The sequence below is a fragment of the Schistocerca serialis genome, chromosome 2, assembly GCF_023864345.2.
Source record: "Schistocerca serialis cubense isolate TAMUIC-IGC-003099 chromosome 2, iqSchSeri2.2, whole genome shotgun sequence".
NCBI lineage: Eukaryota > Metazoa > Arthropoda > Insecta > Orthoptera > Acrididae > Schistocerca > Schistocerca serialis.
Genome location: NC_064639.1, coordinates 875,026,613 through 875,043,325, shown reverse-complemented (window position 1 = coordinate 875,043,325; position 16,713 = coordinate 875,026,613). Strand labels below are relative to the sequence as shown.

General features: G+C 41.2%; 1 protein-coding gene across 6 annotated transcripts in view; it reads left to right on the top strand.

The window, feature by feature from the left end:
• LOC126458199 (NAD kinase-like) overlaps positions 1-16,713 on the top strand; it is a 517,930-nt gene that overhangs the window by 394,848 nt on the left and 106,369 nt on the right. For all 6 annotated transcript variants that reach the window (XM_050095090.1, XM_050095091.1, XM_050095092.1 and 3 more), the window contains exon 2: positions 12,710-12,793. In XM_050095090.1, coding sequence (XP_049951047.1) covers positions 12,710-12,793 — 84 coding nt within the window. The remainder of the gene's footprint in view (positions 1-12,709; positions 12,794-16,713) is intronic.

The window sequence follows — 16,713 nt, the reverse complement described above, 5'->3', positions numbered from 1 at the left end:
GCGCTGTTAATGAAATGACAAGATATCTAATGTGAAAAAGTAGCACACCAGTTGCTTAAAAAAATTACTCATTTAGTGTGCTATTTCTTCACATCAGAATTTTTCAAAAACAGTTGCTGAAAATGATGAACAAAAATCTAAATAACAAGATTGGTCTTTGCAGTGGACGGTGGCGTGTTGAGAGAAAATGCTGACGTAATCGGCGCTAGGCGCCACTAACAGAAACTGCAACGTTTAACTTCACCACTCAATTTTGACGCTACAACCGCTACGCCGCTGGCGTTTCCTGAAACGAAAAAACAGAGAAGTCGATGTGAAGTGTTTCGGACCAATCCGATTTGTGAGGAAACCGAACGACGGACCCATCGGACGTCTTTTTTTGTGCCACTTAAATGCAGTCACCATTGTTAGCAAAGTGATTATCGCCAAGCACAGACGTGCATCGTTTTCCTTTCACTTCTTCTCTAAGGGGGATAAGCACGCTGCCATCTTGTCGATGTACAGAATATCTAATAATAAATCAATACTTAAATATACAGCTCAAAAATTGACCGTATATTTACAATGACCAGCTGACAGTTTTTTTTTGGCCGATACGTCGTTATTTTTTCGGTCGATGTATAAATAACTTTTTCGATATATCGAGGATCGATAACGATATTTTGTTAATTACAATACACCAGAGTGCCAACATTTTTATAAAGGTCAACATTCCTAACTGCCAACCGGCTGGAAAGCCGAGAGCTTTTCATCAACATACGAGTATACGTTGGGAGAGTCTAGTTTCACATGTGTTATCCTCAAACTTAAAAGTAATATGCTCATGATGCAAAACCAGAAGATTAATTTAATTTTGGCGACGTGTTGGTGTAGTGTGCGTTTTTAGCAAGTGATATGCAAATGATATGCTACCATTCGTTGGGTAAGAGTGTTTCTCAGATTTTTCAGTATTATCATAATACTGAAAAATCTAAAAATGCAGTAAATTTAGCAGCATTGCAGTGGCTCTGCAGACCTCACGAGAAAACGAGGGCGAGTGTTTCTCTGTTTCGACTGTCATTAAATCAAATGTTTGTGATTTTTGTCTACGTCTGAGCTCACGGAAACAGAGTCCAGTCAAGCGACCTTGTGCACTGCTATCTTCTTGCTTATCGCATAAAGCACGGTATGCGTTAAACTGTGCCTGCTGATTACAGGCGTAATCGCGAGCCTACACGTAAAACGAACGTAGAGTCACAGTTCATGTAAACACATAAATAGGCGGAAATGGCCGTGCGGGATTAGCCGAACGGTCTGGGCGCTGCAGTCATGGACTGTGCGGCTGGACTCGGCGGAAGTTCGAACCCTCCCTCGGGCATGGGTGTGTGTGTTTGTTCTTAGGATGATTTAGGTTAAGTAGTGTGTAAGCTTAGGGACTGATGACCTTAGCAGTTAAGTCCCATAAGATTTCACACACATTTGAACATTAGGCGGAAATGTCCGGTCTCGTTTGCTACGCGATCGATGGTAGGTAACTTGACTCAGAGGCAGTCGCCACACTTCTGGCAGTAGCCGCTCGCGGAGATTTTAACAGGAAGTCACGTGAAAAATGAACAGATAGAATGCAGCCTATCTGCTGCCAGGCCGATAGTACGGTACACACTACACAGCATCCACATACTAAAGTATTCCGCTCTCTCCGCTTTTTCTGAATTAGTGAAAGTTTTTAGAGACGAGGTTCAGTTGAATTAAATGAAACGAAATTCTTGTAATACACATAGACAAGAATCGCCGCGAGAGGACAACACTTCATTTGATGGTGGTAGGCGATACTATTACCCCATGATAGATAATTATATTACCTCACTGGGTTTGTGCCTGACGAAGAAAGGTCCTCTGTTCAATACAGGTCACTGAATGTGATTGTGGCATTTCTTCTAGCACCATCTTTTGAAATAGAATATCTGGGCCTGTATGTGACTGGTGCTGAAACCAACAACGTCATTGCTTGGAGACCAATAACCGAATCATTCTCAACAGTACTTGCACGAAAAATTGCTGCAAGGTACTTCAAATGACCTGTGATGTATCTCAGGACCGCTTCGTATTCTATTCAAAGGCAAATTAATGACTAAACACGGTAGGTGTTCGGTCATTGCGTCTCCGAACAATTTGTTGCTGATTCTGCTGTTCCAGAAAATTTATGAATAAATGCATATACATGTTGGAGTTCGAAGAAAGGAAATTATTCTTTAAATGACAACAATGAAGTAAACTATGTACTTCAGTTTAATCTTAAAGGCCAGCGGAAAATTACAGCCACGACTCCAAGTATTGTTTCCTTTTCGCCAACGAATACTTACTTATAATACAGATCGCATGTGTCTTTGACAGGATACCAGTAATTTACAGTATCGATTTGAACAACATTTATGTTTACTTAATTAAAGAAAGAAGGTGTACATACGTACTAGAGCTACGCTGTACTCTTGACATAAATAAGGAAAAAAAATGTATGTTTTCTATATAAACGTGTCAGTATACTTGATGCATGCAACATCGCTTGGTTTTTGACTTTCGACAGTTTGAGATCTCAGACAGTCTGAGAGGCCAGAAAAAATTTCCAGCGAAAAAGAAATTTTTTGAGAGAAACTTCCAGCATTTAATTGTTAATTGCTCGTATATTTTACACAATCATGATTTTGGCTTTGCAGTTGTTCTCAAGTGCATATTGAAATGTTAAAATATGTCTGACCTGTTTGTGACATGTCATCGCCGAAAAAACATCTTTCTGGTCTTAATAGATCAGTTGTCGTATTACAGAATACAACAACTAGCCTGTAAGACCAGAAATACGTCTTTTCGACGATGACATGTCACATACAGGTCAGACATATTCTGAGATTTCAACTTGCACTTGAGAATAGCACAAAGCTGAAATCATGGTTGTGTACAATAAATGAACAATTAACATTCAGATGGCTGAAATTTCTTTCAAAAAGTTCTATATCATTGTGGTCTCCCACGAAGGAAAGAAGAAGAAAACGAAAGTTAAATTTTTCGTCTGTCAGGTCAGTACAGTGCTGGTTGTGAGATATAAAATCTGACGCACTTATAGCTCCACCGACACAAGGTGTAAATTATTCTGATGCAGTTTGAATTACCTGCGTTGTCTCGTCTTTTACCGCGTCCACAGTTGGACAAGACCACATTTTCTTGACCACACTACTTTTCGCGGAACACTCACAAAATAAATTTATTTAACAAGGAAATTCACCAAACAGCCGAGCAAATTGAGAAGTTATTTTATTTTCGCTACCAGTTTCGGCAATTCGATAAGCCATCTTCAGGCCCCATAAGCACCTCTCAAAAATTATCGATTTTTGCATACTGGTACCGTCTGTTTCTGGATGTAGTGATTTCTCAACTGCTTTCTTCGAAGACTTGACTTGTCAGTTGCAGTCAAGTTCTCGAAGAGAGCACTTGAGAGTTCACGACATCCACAAACAGACGGCCCCAGTATGCAGAAATCGATAATTTTTGAGAGAGGGACCTGAAGATGGTATATTGAACTGCCGAAACTGTTAGCCATGTAAATCGAGAAGTTATTTTATTTTCGCTATTTCGCGAATTTCTCTGTTAAATATATGACCAGCTGCTGTCCCACGTTCAAAATGGATCAACAGAGAAATAAATTTCGTTATCTTGCATAAGTTATTATCGTTTGCAGTTCATAATTGTGTTGCACGTAAGCTAAAGTCCGGCTGATAGACAACCAAATTTCTAGCTTTTAATGTCAAATTAACTTTATTATATCACATTGTATATCATATTGTATAAATATCAAGAGCTCAGATGGAAACCCAGTTCTAAGCAAAGAAGGGAAAGCAGAAAGGTGGAAGGAGTATACAGAAGGTCTATACAAGGGCGATGTACTTGAGGACAATATTATGGAAATGGAAGAGAATGTAGATAAAGATGAAATGGGAGATACGATACTGCGTGAAGAGTTTGATAGAGCACTGAAAGACCTGAGTCGAAACAAGGCCCCGGGAGTAGACAACATTCCATCAGTACTACTGACGGCCTTGGGAGAGCCAGTCCTGACAAAACTACACCATCTAGTGAGCAAGATGTATAAGACAGACGAAATACCCTCAGACTTCAGGAAGAATATAATAATTCCAATCGCAAAGAAAGCAGGTGCTGACAAATGTGAAAATTACCGAACAATCAGTTTAATAAGTCACGGATGCAAAATACTAACGCGAATTCTTTACAGACGAATGGAAAAACTGGTAGAACCCGACCTCGGGGAAGATCAGTTTGGATTCCGTAGAAATGTTGGAACACGTGAGGCAATACTGACCCTACGACATATCTTAGAAGCTAGATTAAGGAAAGGCAAACCTACGTTTCTAGCATTTGTAGACTTAGAGAAACTTTTGACAATGTTGACTGGAATACTCTCTTTCAAATTCTGAAGGTGGCAGGCGTAAAATACAGGGATCGAGAGGCTATTTACAATTTGTACAGAAACCAGGTGGCAGTTATAAGAGTCGAGGGACATGAAAGGGAAGCAGTGGTTGGGAAGGGAGTGAGACAGGGTTGTAGCCTCTGCCCGATGTTATTCAATCTGTATATTGAGCAAGCAGTGAAGGAAACAAAAGAAAAATTCGGAGTAGGTATTAAATCCATAGTGAAGAAATAAAAAGTTTGAGGTTCGCCGATGACATTTTAATTCTGTCAGACAGCAAAGTACTTAGAAGAGCAGTTGAACGGAATGGATAGTGTCTTGAAAGGAGGATAGAAGATGAACATCAATAAAAGCAAAACGAGGATAATGGAATGTAGTCGAATTAAGTCGGGTGGTGCTGAAGGAATTAGATTAGGAAATGAGACACTTAAAGTAGTAAAGGAGTTTTGCTATTTGGGGAGCAAAATAACTGATGATGGTCGAAGTGGAGAGGATATAAAATGTAGACTGGCAATGGCAAGGAAAGCGTTTCTGAAGAAGAGAAATTTGTTAACATCGAGTATAGATTTGTCAGGAAGTCGTTTCTGAAAGTATTTGTATGGAATGTAGCCATGTATGGAAGTGAAACATGGACGATAACTAGTTTGGACAAGAAGAGAATAGAAGCTTTCGAAATGTGGTGCTACAGAAGAATGCTGAAGATTGGATGGGTAGATCACGTAACTAATGAGGAGGTACTGAATAGAATTGGGGAGAGGAGGAATTTGTGGCACAACTTGACTAGAAGTAGTGCTCGGTTGGTAGGATACGCTCTGAGGCATCCAGGGATCACCAATTTAATATTGGATGGAAGCGTGGAGGATACAAATCGTAGAGGGAGACCAAGAGATGAATACACTAAACAGATTCAGAAGGATGTAGGTTGCAGTAGGTACTGGGAGATGAAGCTTGCACAGGATAGAGTAGCATGGAGAGCTGCATCAAACCAGTCTCAGGACTGAAGACCACAACAACAACATATCACATTATTATATCACGTATCAAGCATGTACATTTCAAGAAGTATGCTACCTGTATAAACTGTTACTTAAAAATACGTACTAAATGTATTTTAGTTCACGAAAATTATCAGTTATTTCTTTCGTGGGCGACGGTGAAATTGTTTTAGACCGAACCGCTCAATTTTGATGTTTACGTGTTTTCCTTCGTTTCAAATTCATTTCTTAACATGGTTATTACTGATTAAAACGAATACTTATCGGAAGAACAACATAAACATAATCAGAATAATATCGCTATAGATATAAACAGTTGGAGAGCGGGAATAGATATTCAGTGATCATTCAGATGCGCAGAACAGAGTTTTGTCCGTAGGCACTCTGCAAATTTTTTATGTTTGGATGGCATTTACTCACTAGTACAAGTGAATCCCGCTGAAAAGTCTCAAGGAACACTCCGCGAAAATTCTGTTTCCATGAGATATACACTGATGGGCCAAATCGTTATGGCCATGTTTGTCAGTCTTTGGAACGAAATACATCACTGAGTCTGCGTATCAGGTATCCAACAGTTTGTTGGTAGGTTTGTGGCATTAGATGTATACGCACAGGTCATGCAATTCGCGAAAATAACGGGCCGCTGATAACCGTACAGGATGGTGGCGCCCGATAGCGACTCAGACGGGTTCCATAGGATTTACATCAGCAGAGTTTGGTCGCCGAGAGATCAACGTGAATTCACTATAACGGCCCTCAGACCGCTGTAGCAACGATTCTGGCTCCGAGACACGGATAATTACACTGCTGAAAGATGACATCGCTGTTGGGGAAGACCTCAAGCATGAAGGGGTGCAGGTGGTTCGCAGCTGTCCGCGTGTTCTGTTACTACCACAGGTCCCATGCAAGCACGGGAGAATGTTTCCCATAGCATAATACTGCTCCCACCAGCCTGCGTCCATGCGCGCTGCATTTTTCGACCCGTCGTTCATCACGATGATGGCGTCGGTGGAGACGACCATCGATTTAGTGTAACAAACATGTAATTCACTCGAAGAGCATACAGGTTTCCATTGATCGATGGTCGAATCCCGATGGCCCTGTGCCCACTGCAATCGTAATTGAAAATGTCGTTGGGTCATGTGAACAAGTAGTAGTGGTTTGCTGCGGAATTCCATGGTCGACACTGTACGATGAACGATGTGCTCCGAAAAGCTTGTGCGTGCACCAGTATTGTGCTCTTTCGCCAGAGATGCCACAGGTTTTTGTGTTACCAGAAGAGCCAACACCGTGTTACGAGTGGAGGCCGAAATGCGCGCGTTTTAGCTCACGCAGGCTGGCGTGAAGAGGGAAGAACTATACTGACGTGAGGTCTGGAACAGGACAAGGAATGAGAATTCCTTAACTTTAATCCATTAATGATGAACGTCGCTCTTGACGGTACATGATTCACAACATTATCTGTTCCGAATACATTCATAGTTACTGAATATGGCGCCTTGCTAGGACGTAACAAATGACGTAGCTGAAGGCTATGCTAAACTGTCGTCTCTGCAAATGAGAGCGTATGTAGACAGTGAACCATCGCTAGCAAAGTCGGCTGTACAACTGGGCGAGTGCTAGGGAGTCTAATAGACTAGACCTGCCTTGTGGCGGCGCTCGGTCTGCAATCACTGATAGTGGCAACACGCGGGTCCGACGTATACTAACGGACCGCGGCCGATTTAAAGGCTACCACCTAGCAAGTGTCGTGTCTGGCGGTGACACCACACAGGTCACAATCTATCCTACTTTACAGAGCAGACAAGCCTCCGAACCCCACATTCTGCAGTCGTGGACGTCCAACCATTTAGCGCCCAGTGGTAATTTCATTGTCCTTCTACCTCTTTCCGTAGATACTCACGACAGTAGCACGTGAACATTCGACTAGCTTTGCCGTTTTCGAGATCCTCGTTCACAGGCTCTGCATAATAATAGTCTGCCCTTTGGCAAAGTCGCTTATCTCTATGGATTTTCCATTTGCAGCCTATGTCTTCGCTAGGGTGATCCCTCGTCCGTCTCTGCTCGACTTACATACTTTTGTTACCGCGTCATGTGCCCGCAGCGCCACCAGGTGGCATCCATCGTCGCGGTGGGCAGTGCTCGTAATGTTTTGGCTTATCAGTGTGTGTATACACGAGTCTCAGAATTCACCCCACAGTTATGTCGAGATTTGCCGGAAACGACAAGTGGTTCGGATTCCACATTAAGCTGTAGATCTCTGTTGCTCGGATGGATATCTGGGATAGGCTAGGGACGAGCAAGTCGCAGATGGGACGTCCAGTTAAAGGACATGCAACAGACCCTTGAGCCACATGAAGCTATTTTAGTATTAACATATTCAAAATTTGCACTTAAGGTCTGTATTCTGATACATACGTTTAACTTTCGTTCATACTTAGAGAAACTAAAATATTAATCGCGCACATACATTCTCCGTACATTATTATGGAATACTATTACGAGTAGTTTAAAATAAGCACACTTGTTCGGAGGTATGAATACTCCAAGTCTAATGTTTGATACTATCCTATATAAATATTATCTGAAAATTACTCGAAATGTCGATATATTCAACGGACTGGCTGGCAATACACTCCCACACTACTAAATTAAGCTAGCGCTTGTGTCGCGAACGCATGGCCGTACTGTAACATAAGTATGCACTACTAACTTATATTAACTGCTGATGGACTGTCTAGATGTTTTCCAGAATATAATCGCCTCTTACTAGCGTGGTAACTACATTCGCCCTTTGTGATACTTAAATATGAAAAGTAACTTTTCGTGTAGACATATTTCGATTTGCATTCATAGCAGCAATAAAATATTCACCATTCCTGTTGCTAATAAATTCATGTGTAAAACAAGGGCAAACACATGTAAACTGAAGTTTTGCTCACAGTCAAAAAGCGGTCTGGGGCGCCTTGTCACGGTCCGTGCGGCTGCTCCCGTCGGAGGTTCGAGTCCTCCCTCGAAAACATGGTTCTAAGCACTATGGGACTCAACATCTGAGGTCATCAGTCCCCTAGGCCTAGAACTACTTAAACCTAACTAACCTAAGGACATCACACACACATTCATGCCCGAGGCAGGATTCGAACCTGTGACCGTAGCAGCAGCGCGGTTCCGGACTGAAGCGCCTAGAACCGCTCGGTCACAGCGGACGGCAGTCCTCCCTCGGGCATGGGTGTGTGTGTTGTCCATACCGTCAGTTAGTTTGTTAGATTAAGTAGTGTGTACGCTTAGGGACCGATGACCTCAGCAGTTTGGTCTCATAAGACCTTACCACAAATTTCCAAATTTTCATAGTCAAAATGTGAATAAACAGCACTTCAGATTTGACGTTGCCGACTTGCGTATTCAATGTCCTCTCCATACATATTCCTACTCTATGCACACACTCACCCTAAACCTAAAGCGAAACTGAACTCGACGAGTAAATAAATCAAAAAATTTGCAACAGCTATTTGTAGAATGAGTGTAATCGCGGTTGCTGTGAGAAACATTTGTTTCCAGTAGGTGTGGCGTATTCGCCAGATTTCTCCTGTGCCCAAAGAAGTTATAAATCAATTCTTGTTTCGGTATGCTAAATTGCCAACGGAAATAAGGACACTCGGAAAAACTCCAGTAAGCTTGAAATACGAAATACTGACTTTCCCTTCAACACTACTGATTTCAAGAGCTACACCGTAAATGTTCGCAAAGCGTTGAAAAATCATTTAAGTAACATTATAATTAACGTTTGATGAACAGTCATTGTAACTAATGTCCCTGAAACAAACAGCGAAGTAATGTTTTGACGTAACGTAATATGCTGGCGAACTTCAGCAACCATGATGTTTAATTTTTAGAAGTGTAAAAAAGACACTTTTAATAGTTACTATTGAAATCAGTATTGATCTCTAATTTATTTATTTTGGTAACCGGTTTCGACCACGCCTGTGGTCACCTTCAGACGAAAACACTGTATGAGCAGGAGCATCCTTCTGGTGGTAAATCACTGCTCCTGCTCACACAGTATTTTGGTCTGAAGATGACCACAGTCGTGGTCGAAACGTGTTACCAGAATATAAAAAAATTGTGAGCAAGACTGATTTTAATAGTAACTATTAGTAATAACATTGATCCCTGTCTGCTCCCACGAGGTATTCAAAAGTAATTGGCTGTATGTACATACTTCTCCATTTTAAAGAGTAACACTTTAAATCATAACGAGAAATGACCTATTTGTATTTTGTAGTTTACTATGAAATTTTTGAAATACTGTTGTCACTGAAGGAATAATCGCTGTGTGCTGACCGCTTGCGCGGATTCTCTCTGTTGAATCTAACATTCAGTAACATTATAGTGGTATCGTTATATACATATGATAAAAGAACATATTCACCCAAAACTCGTATATGAAATTTCTTCACCTCTAGTGATCTTCGCAGACTGGAATGAACTACTCTCATTAGGACAGAAGTGAACTGCTTGCCAGAATAAGAGGAGCGAAATCTGTTTGGCGTTGCAAGTCTGCTTTCTTTGGCGAAGTAATCTCATAGTCTTGGCGCATTGAGCGGTAGTGTGTTTCTTCTGTCTCTTCGCTCTCTGTTGTTATGGAAGATCTTTGCACGTGCGCTATCGTTAACAGAGTGCTTTGAGCTGTAGCTCTTATTGTTAGATAATTTGTGCTGAGACAGTGTTTCGTGCGTAAGAGAACATTACAATATGTCTTTTGACACATTCAGGTATATGAAAGAGTACCACATGGGCGATACGTTTATTGTACAAGTGTAAGTTTTGAAATTTTGGCTTTGAGTTTGTAGTGGATACAGAAAGATTACTTTCTTCACACTTTATCTGATTTCGTGTTTCATTCTTGTAAAAATGCGTTACTAATTGAGTTTGAGATTACGAAGTATTAGCGTAGATAATAATCCCGAAAACCATTGTATCGTAGCGTTGGCTGACGGATGTGGGTAAAATGTATTGGCTTACCAGACGTAAATATGTTTCGAATTTAGTTGTTAAAAAAAGTTTGCTCTGCGCCATTTGTGTACGTAGTTCTCTGAAACGTGGCCTTAGTAAAAAATATGTAAGGTAACGAGAAGTCTAATTCAACTGTCGGAACCACAGAATAGTGTTTATTTAGTGTTGGAAGCTTGTAAACATTAAAGATGGCGATGTCCGAACACACAAATCCCACTACCGGCCGCGTTTTCCGATCTCATTGTTTTCTAATCACGAATTCAAATTTCCGTTCAATTTGACAGAAAGCTAGAGGGTTTAATATTAAATAGAAATCATAATTTTGAGAAGTACTTTGTGATTTTTTGCACTATTCTTTCAAGGACCATGGCACGAACTCAGAAACAAAAAGCTGGAGATAACCGCCTTCATATAGAAAGTTTCGGCCATTCTTTAGTGATGATAAACATTTGAAAGTACCCGTGTAGGTTAACATGCATTTATTTATAAATGACAAACGGTGACTACAATACGTGCTGTTAAAGTGACAGCGAATATGGTTACAGTTACCAGCCGTGACAAAAGAGGCTTAACAGCTTTCTCAATCCAAACAAATCTTCCCAGCTGTTTTTTCGGAACAGCCGTTTTTAAATTTTCGTGTGCGGAGATTATCTTACGCTCAATTACATATTGATCCCTATTTATAACGGGAATTCCCTGCATGTTACACTTTTATGCTGAGATAATGCCCACACCTAAGCTGCAGAATGAAAACCTTAAGCCTACAAATCCTAGATTTTGGTGAAGTTCTTGAGTGAGTTCTTTTAGTTAAGAATGACAGCCCAGTGGAAGCAGAATAATTTATTACGGCAAATAAGAGAGGTACTTGCACTTTTAAGAAGTTGCGTTCCAGTGTAAAGGTTGCTGTAGTCTGATTTCAACTATTGGAATGACGTTTGACGTCGAAACTTAGGGCAGTTACCCGCACCTATCTCCGCGGCTATAGAAAAATCGGTTGAAGGTCTCTACCTCCTACAGATGTCTCGCAACGTATCTGGAAGTGACATATATTAACCTGTAAAGTATATTAAAGGATTTGAAAAAGTTGTTCTTAATTTAAATTAGGATCAGAATTATGTTGATTTTTTAAAAAAACGAATGAGATTACCGTCTGGGACACAACGTCACCTTATTACGTCATGACCCGAAAACTATTGAAGTCATTGAAATAAGTATTTTTCGTAGATTACCAAAATATCTCAATCGGCAACGGATCTTTCCATAGTTACGTATCGTATCGCATTGCATTCGCTATGTTAGCTTCGGGGAAACAGCACTTTCTCACAATTTTGTCAATATTCGGCTCGTACCGGATGTGAAATTTAAAGAATTCCTCTCTTAAGAATATCACGTGAAGGAAGGAGATTAACGTTTGGTGGTATTCACCCTCAAAGCATCACAAATCATTTCTTAACTTTAATACGGCCAGGATTACTTTTTTCTTTGAATACGTATAACACTAGCGCGCCCGGAATGAGAGGTGGCAGGCAAAATGTTTTGTGTAGCGGAAGTAGCAACACAGAGGGAGCCTACGATGCCTATCTCCGGTTGATGAATTAGTCGCATCTTTCAAATGCTGACTTCCTTAAATCTGACTATTAGTCGACTAATTGATGAGGTTATGTGCAGTTCATAGTAAATATTGTGGTGCATCGTCATGTCATGACTCCAGTGATAAGCTATTATTGATCACTCCTTTGTCGGGAAATAAGACTTGCTCGCTCTCCTCTTGAAGCGTTTGTTGCTAATAACGAATAGCGTGAAAGTGAACAGGAAATACAAAAAAATCAGTATAGTATCTGAGGCTGAAATAATCAAGCAACGTAAAACGAGTGAGGGGTTCATTTAAAAATACTGGTGGACGCGACTCGACATAAGATTCCGAAAAAAAATCAAGGTCAAAAGTGCGATTTTTTTAATGATAATGGCTAGAAGGCCGGTGGTGGTTATTAATACTTAACTCAAAGTATTTAGTTTTATTAGTGATGGCCAGCTGCTGTTCTGTGTGCGAGGTTTGGAGTTGTCCGCCAGAATGAGGTAAGTAGCGCTTTGATTGCCGCAGGCAACAGCTTTCAGGTAATGAGCGTGTATCGCGCCCCGCAGTCTGAGGATCTGTCGGTTATCTGCGCGGCTGCTGATACCCGCGCACTCAGAAGAGGCCGTTATCTGGCCAGTCGCTAACTGGACCCATGTTCTGCTGTTGCAGGCGGACGCGGTCGCTCAATGCGCCGTCCCCCATTCAGCAGTTCGGCCCCTGCGGGCGCATCATGAAGAATTCCGCGATGGTCATGTAAGTACTCTCTTCTGCATACTCTTAGTAAGCAACGGAAACCATGCTCTCCATTCAAAATGTTTTCATGTAGCAGTTTTCAGACGTATTCACGGACTTTCAAATAGCCGTGCAGCTTTGTGTGTGTGTGTGTGTGTGTGTGTGTGTGTGTGTGTGTGAGAGAGAGAGAGTGCGCGCGCGCTGATAGGTTTAAAGCCAAAGCAGCGTTACGCCCTTTTGTTGGCTGCTCCTGCCCGCCGAACGTAAACGTTGCACTGTCACGTACTATTGCCGCAAACCAAGCCGGCACTCGGCGCGGTGGCTCATGGGAGCGACCGTAAAAGCATTTACTATTCACCATCAGACACCGCGCCGGGTGTCGGCTTGGATTGCGCAGGTAGCAGTCACGTACGCTGCAGCTATTGATGCCGCAGCGCACGAGACGTGCAGCTGTGTTTCTCTCTCTGCCGGTCGCTGACATCTGGACGAGACCCGGTATTAAGTTGCAGCACTAATGTATCCTCCTAGCCATAAAACGTCAAAATACGTGTTTATGTGATTAGTAAAAAGGAAGAAACAGCGAAAAAAAACTTCAAATGATATTTCGTAAAATAGTAGTAATATTTCACTTAAATGACGCCTCCGCTTGGCCCCCCCCTCCCCCCCACGAAGAAATATCTCCAATTTCATTCTTTGTTGATGTTGAAAATTACATTTCATTAATTTGTAGACACTAGTCATAAAATTAGGTTAGTCTTTTATGTTGTCATTTCCTACTAGGTGCCTTATTGACAGTGGGCGTCTCAGCCGTGAAGTAAGAAAATACACACCTTCTACCGCACAGCACTTTTTATAAAATTCATTACACTTTCGCTCGTCGTGTCAGGAATGGACAGTGTACTCCCGTTGGCAACGAAAGGGTCTTGTAACTGAAGATACGACATCTAAAGAAATCTGTGGCAAAGTAGTGCCCCAGTTGTTTTGTCAATAATATTCTTTTCCCAAGAAACCTCTCGAAAACGTTAAACACAGTGTGCTTCTTGGTGGCTTCTAACGTTTTTCTGCGAATGTGTTTTACCGCGTTACTCAAGAGTGGAGGGGTACAATGGCGGGACAGACGGTGTGATTGTCGAATGACATTTGAAACAACAGCTCCGCGTGTCAATTTAGTATTATACTTATTGCAGAAACTTGAAGAAAAAACTGACACTGTAAAACACACGCACACGTGGTTGCCACAAAACACATACATTTTAGGACAGCAGCAAAAGTCAGAAATACTACACTGCATAGAGATCAGTATCAATATTTTACTTAAACACTTCCCCCAAATGATTATGTTGCTAAATACAGTACTGGGCAGGATTTCTGGCCACTTTAATGGCGTTTGCACTGTCAACAAGAACAGAACCACTCTCCAGTGGTGAAATCTCTTCATAGAGCTTGGATAGCTATATTCGTTCTCTTGCCGTCGCCGCCCCCCCCCCCTTTTCATTGGCAGTTACATAGTCTTACTCCCTTGTTGACACTTATATGCACTATTGCCGTTAAGTAGCTCCGCAGGATCTTGCAACGACTCCGCTAAGGCTGGTATTACACTACCGTATTTCTTTGACAAGGAAATATGATCAAATATTCGTCAAATTTCTTTGACAAAGATCTTTGACATGGTGCTAAAAAGGGGTATTACACTGTCTTTATATTTTTCGTCAAATTTAAGATGGCGAATAACAACTTGTTTTTGTGCGCTGCAGTACCACAGTTGCATTGTGTGTGTATTTGGATGAAAAGCGTCGGAAAAAAGGAACATAATTGGATGAAGCCAAAGGTATTAAAGTGGAGGACGTCAGCTCTTATATATAAATTACTTACGAATGGATGAAGGTATATTCCAGTATTTGCTCAGTCAAGTGGCTTCTCATATTACAAAACAGAATACTCCCTTGAGAAATGTTATACCTGCAGAAGACAGGCAAACTGTAACACTGTGATTCCTTGATATAGGAGAGAGCTACTATAGTTTACAACACAGCACTCGAATATCACATTGCACGTTAACCAAACTAATTCCAGAAAAGTGTGAAGCGATTTATAAAGCACTGAAGGGGAATAAATGTTTAGAACACTACATGGGCAATAGGAGCAATTTTTATTTTTGAATAATTTAATTAATGGGATCAGTGTTGCAACAACTACAAAATTAATAAAAATTACGAAACAGATGAAGCACTTTTTAACTTGTGGCTTCCAGAGTTCAAAACTAGACAAAATACAATGGAAAGCTGAGAAAGAATGTTTTATTTTAGTGTGACCACATCCTCTATTCCGGCTTGCTGAAAATCTGACTGGATGTTTCCAGAGGAAGAGGCGGATGCTGTATCTGTGGTTGTGGACGTATGTCGCCTGCAGCATATTCCACCCGTTCATCAACACACAATTAATAGCATGCACTGTGCCCCTTGCTCACCCCTCCGCCCTATGCGAAGCAAGTTTGAGTCGAAGGAACACACCAAATTTGCAGCAATGTTTACAGATACTACAGAGACGTCAAATGGTTGTAGCGACGCAAGCGCTCCAAGCGGTTACATTTTACATTGCAGTGAACAAGACGAACGACTTTTCTGATCAAATCTACGGCGAGGTTCTAGATTTGTTCATATTTATTTGATAACAGGAGAGATTTGACAAAGTTCCCTATTACATCATCAAATTACTTTGACATAAATATTTGACATATCAACTTTGACAAAGAAATATGACAGTGTAAGACCGGCCTAACTGAGCGCCGATTTGCTGGACTGCGGGCACAATCAGCATCAATATTATCTCCAGTCTTCCGTTTGAATGGTTAGCGTCGTACTTTATACCCAGTGACGGTAGAATCCTCGTTACCTATGACAAGTGATTTTTCTTCAGGATTCCTTAAAAATTTTGACACAAAGCTCATTACGAGTGTTATATCGGGCCTTGTACCACCAGCTAAACACGTAAGACAGCCAACTGCTTTACCATTGGTCAACTCATCTGGGTGTAGATATTGCTCGTTCGGATTTGACACAAGATGTGACCCTTGTCATGTTAAACCGTCGCAGAATGTCTTTAGCGTTACTTTCTCGATTAATTTCTGCTGGCCCATTCTCCTGACATGCAATATTTAAGAAATATCCTACTGGCTCATCAGTAACTTTAAACTCATCTTGAATTTCCCTTAGGAAATCTTCAATGCCCGTGGAAAACTTCAGTGCCCATCTTCTTGCTTGGAGATACTAATCCATCATCGACATACAGAACTAGCATGAACTTGTCGTTGCAGTCTTCTCGACAAAACAGGCTCTTATCTACCGTACTTCCCACAAGCCCAAGACTCATTAGAAAATCCTTGAACTATTAATTCCTGCACCTTGCTGATTGTTTGCATATCCGATCAGTCCCATTGTGGCAGTTGAAGACGCTCGCTAGCAGCAACACTCAAACTGCTCTAACTGTATCGTATCTAGTGACAAGACTAAACGTTTCATTATAGTCAATACCTTCTTGTTGACTGAATTCACGAACTGATCTTGATTTGTAAATTTTTTTGTTTATTTATAGACGCAATCACATGTTTATGGCACTGTCATAACCGGTTTCGGCCATACAATGACCATCTTCAGATTCTAAAGGCGGCATACGCTGTCAAACAACGCATGGACCTGTGTTCAATGTATGCCGCCTTTGAAGATGGTCATTGTATGGCCGAAACCGGTTATGACAGTGTCATAAACATGTGATTGCGTCTATAAATAAACAAAAAAATTGTAAAAGAATCAATCACGCACTCACTAAACGTCGTTTTCCATGATCTTGATTTGTAGCGACCAATTTTACCATCAGCTTCACGTTTAATTCGCCAAACCCTTCGGTTTGTAATGGGCTTACGATCTGCTGGCAGAGTTTCCAAA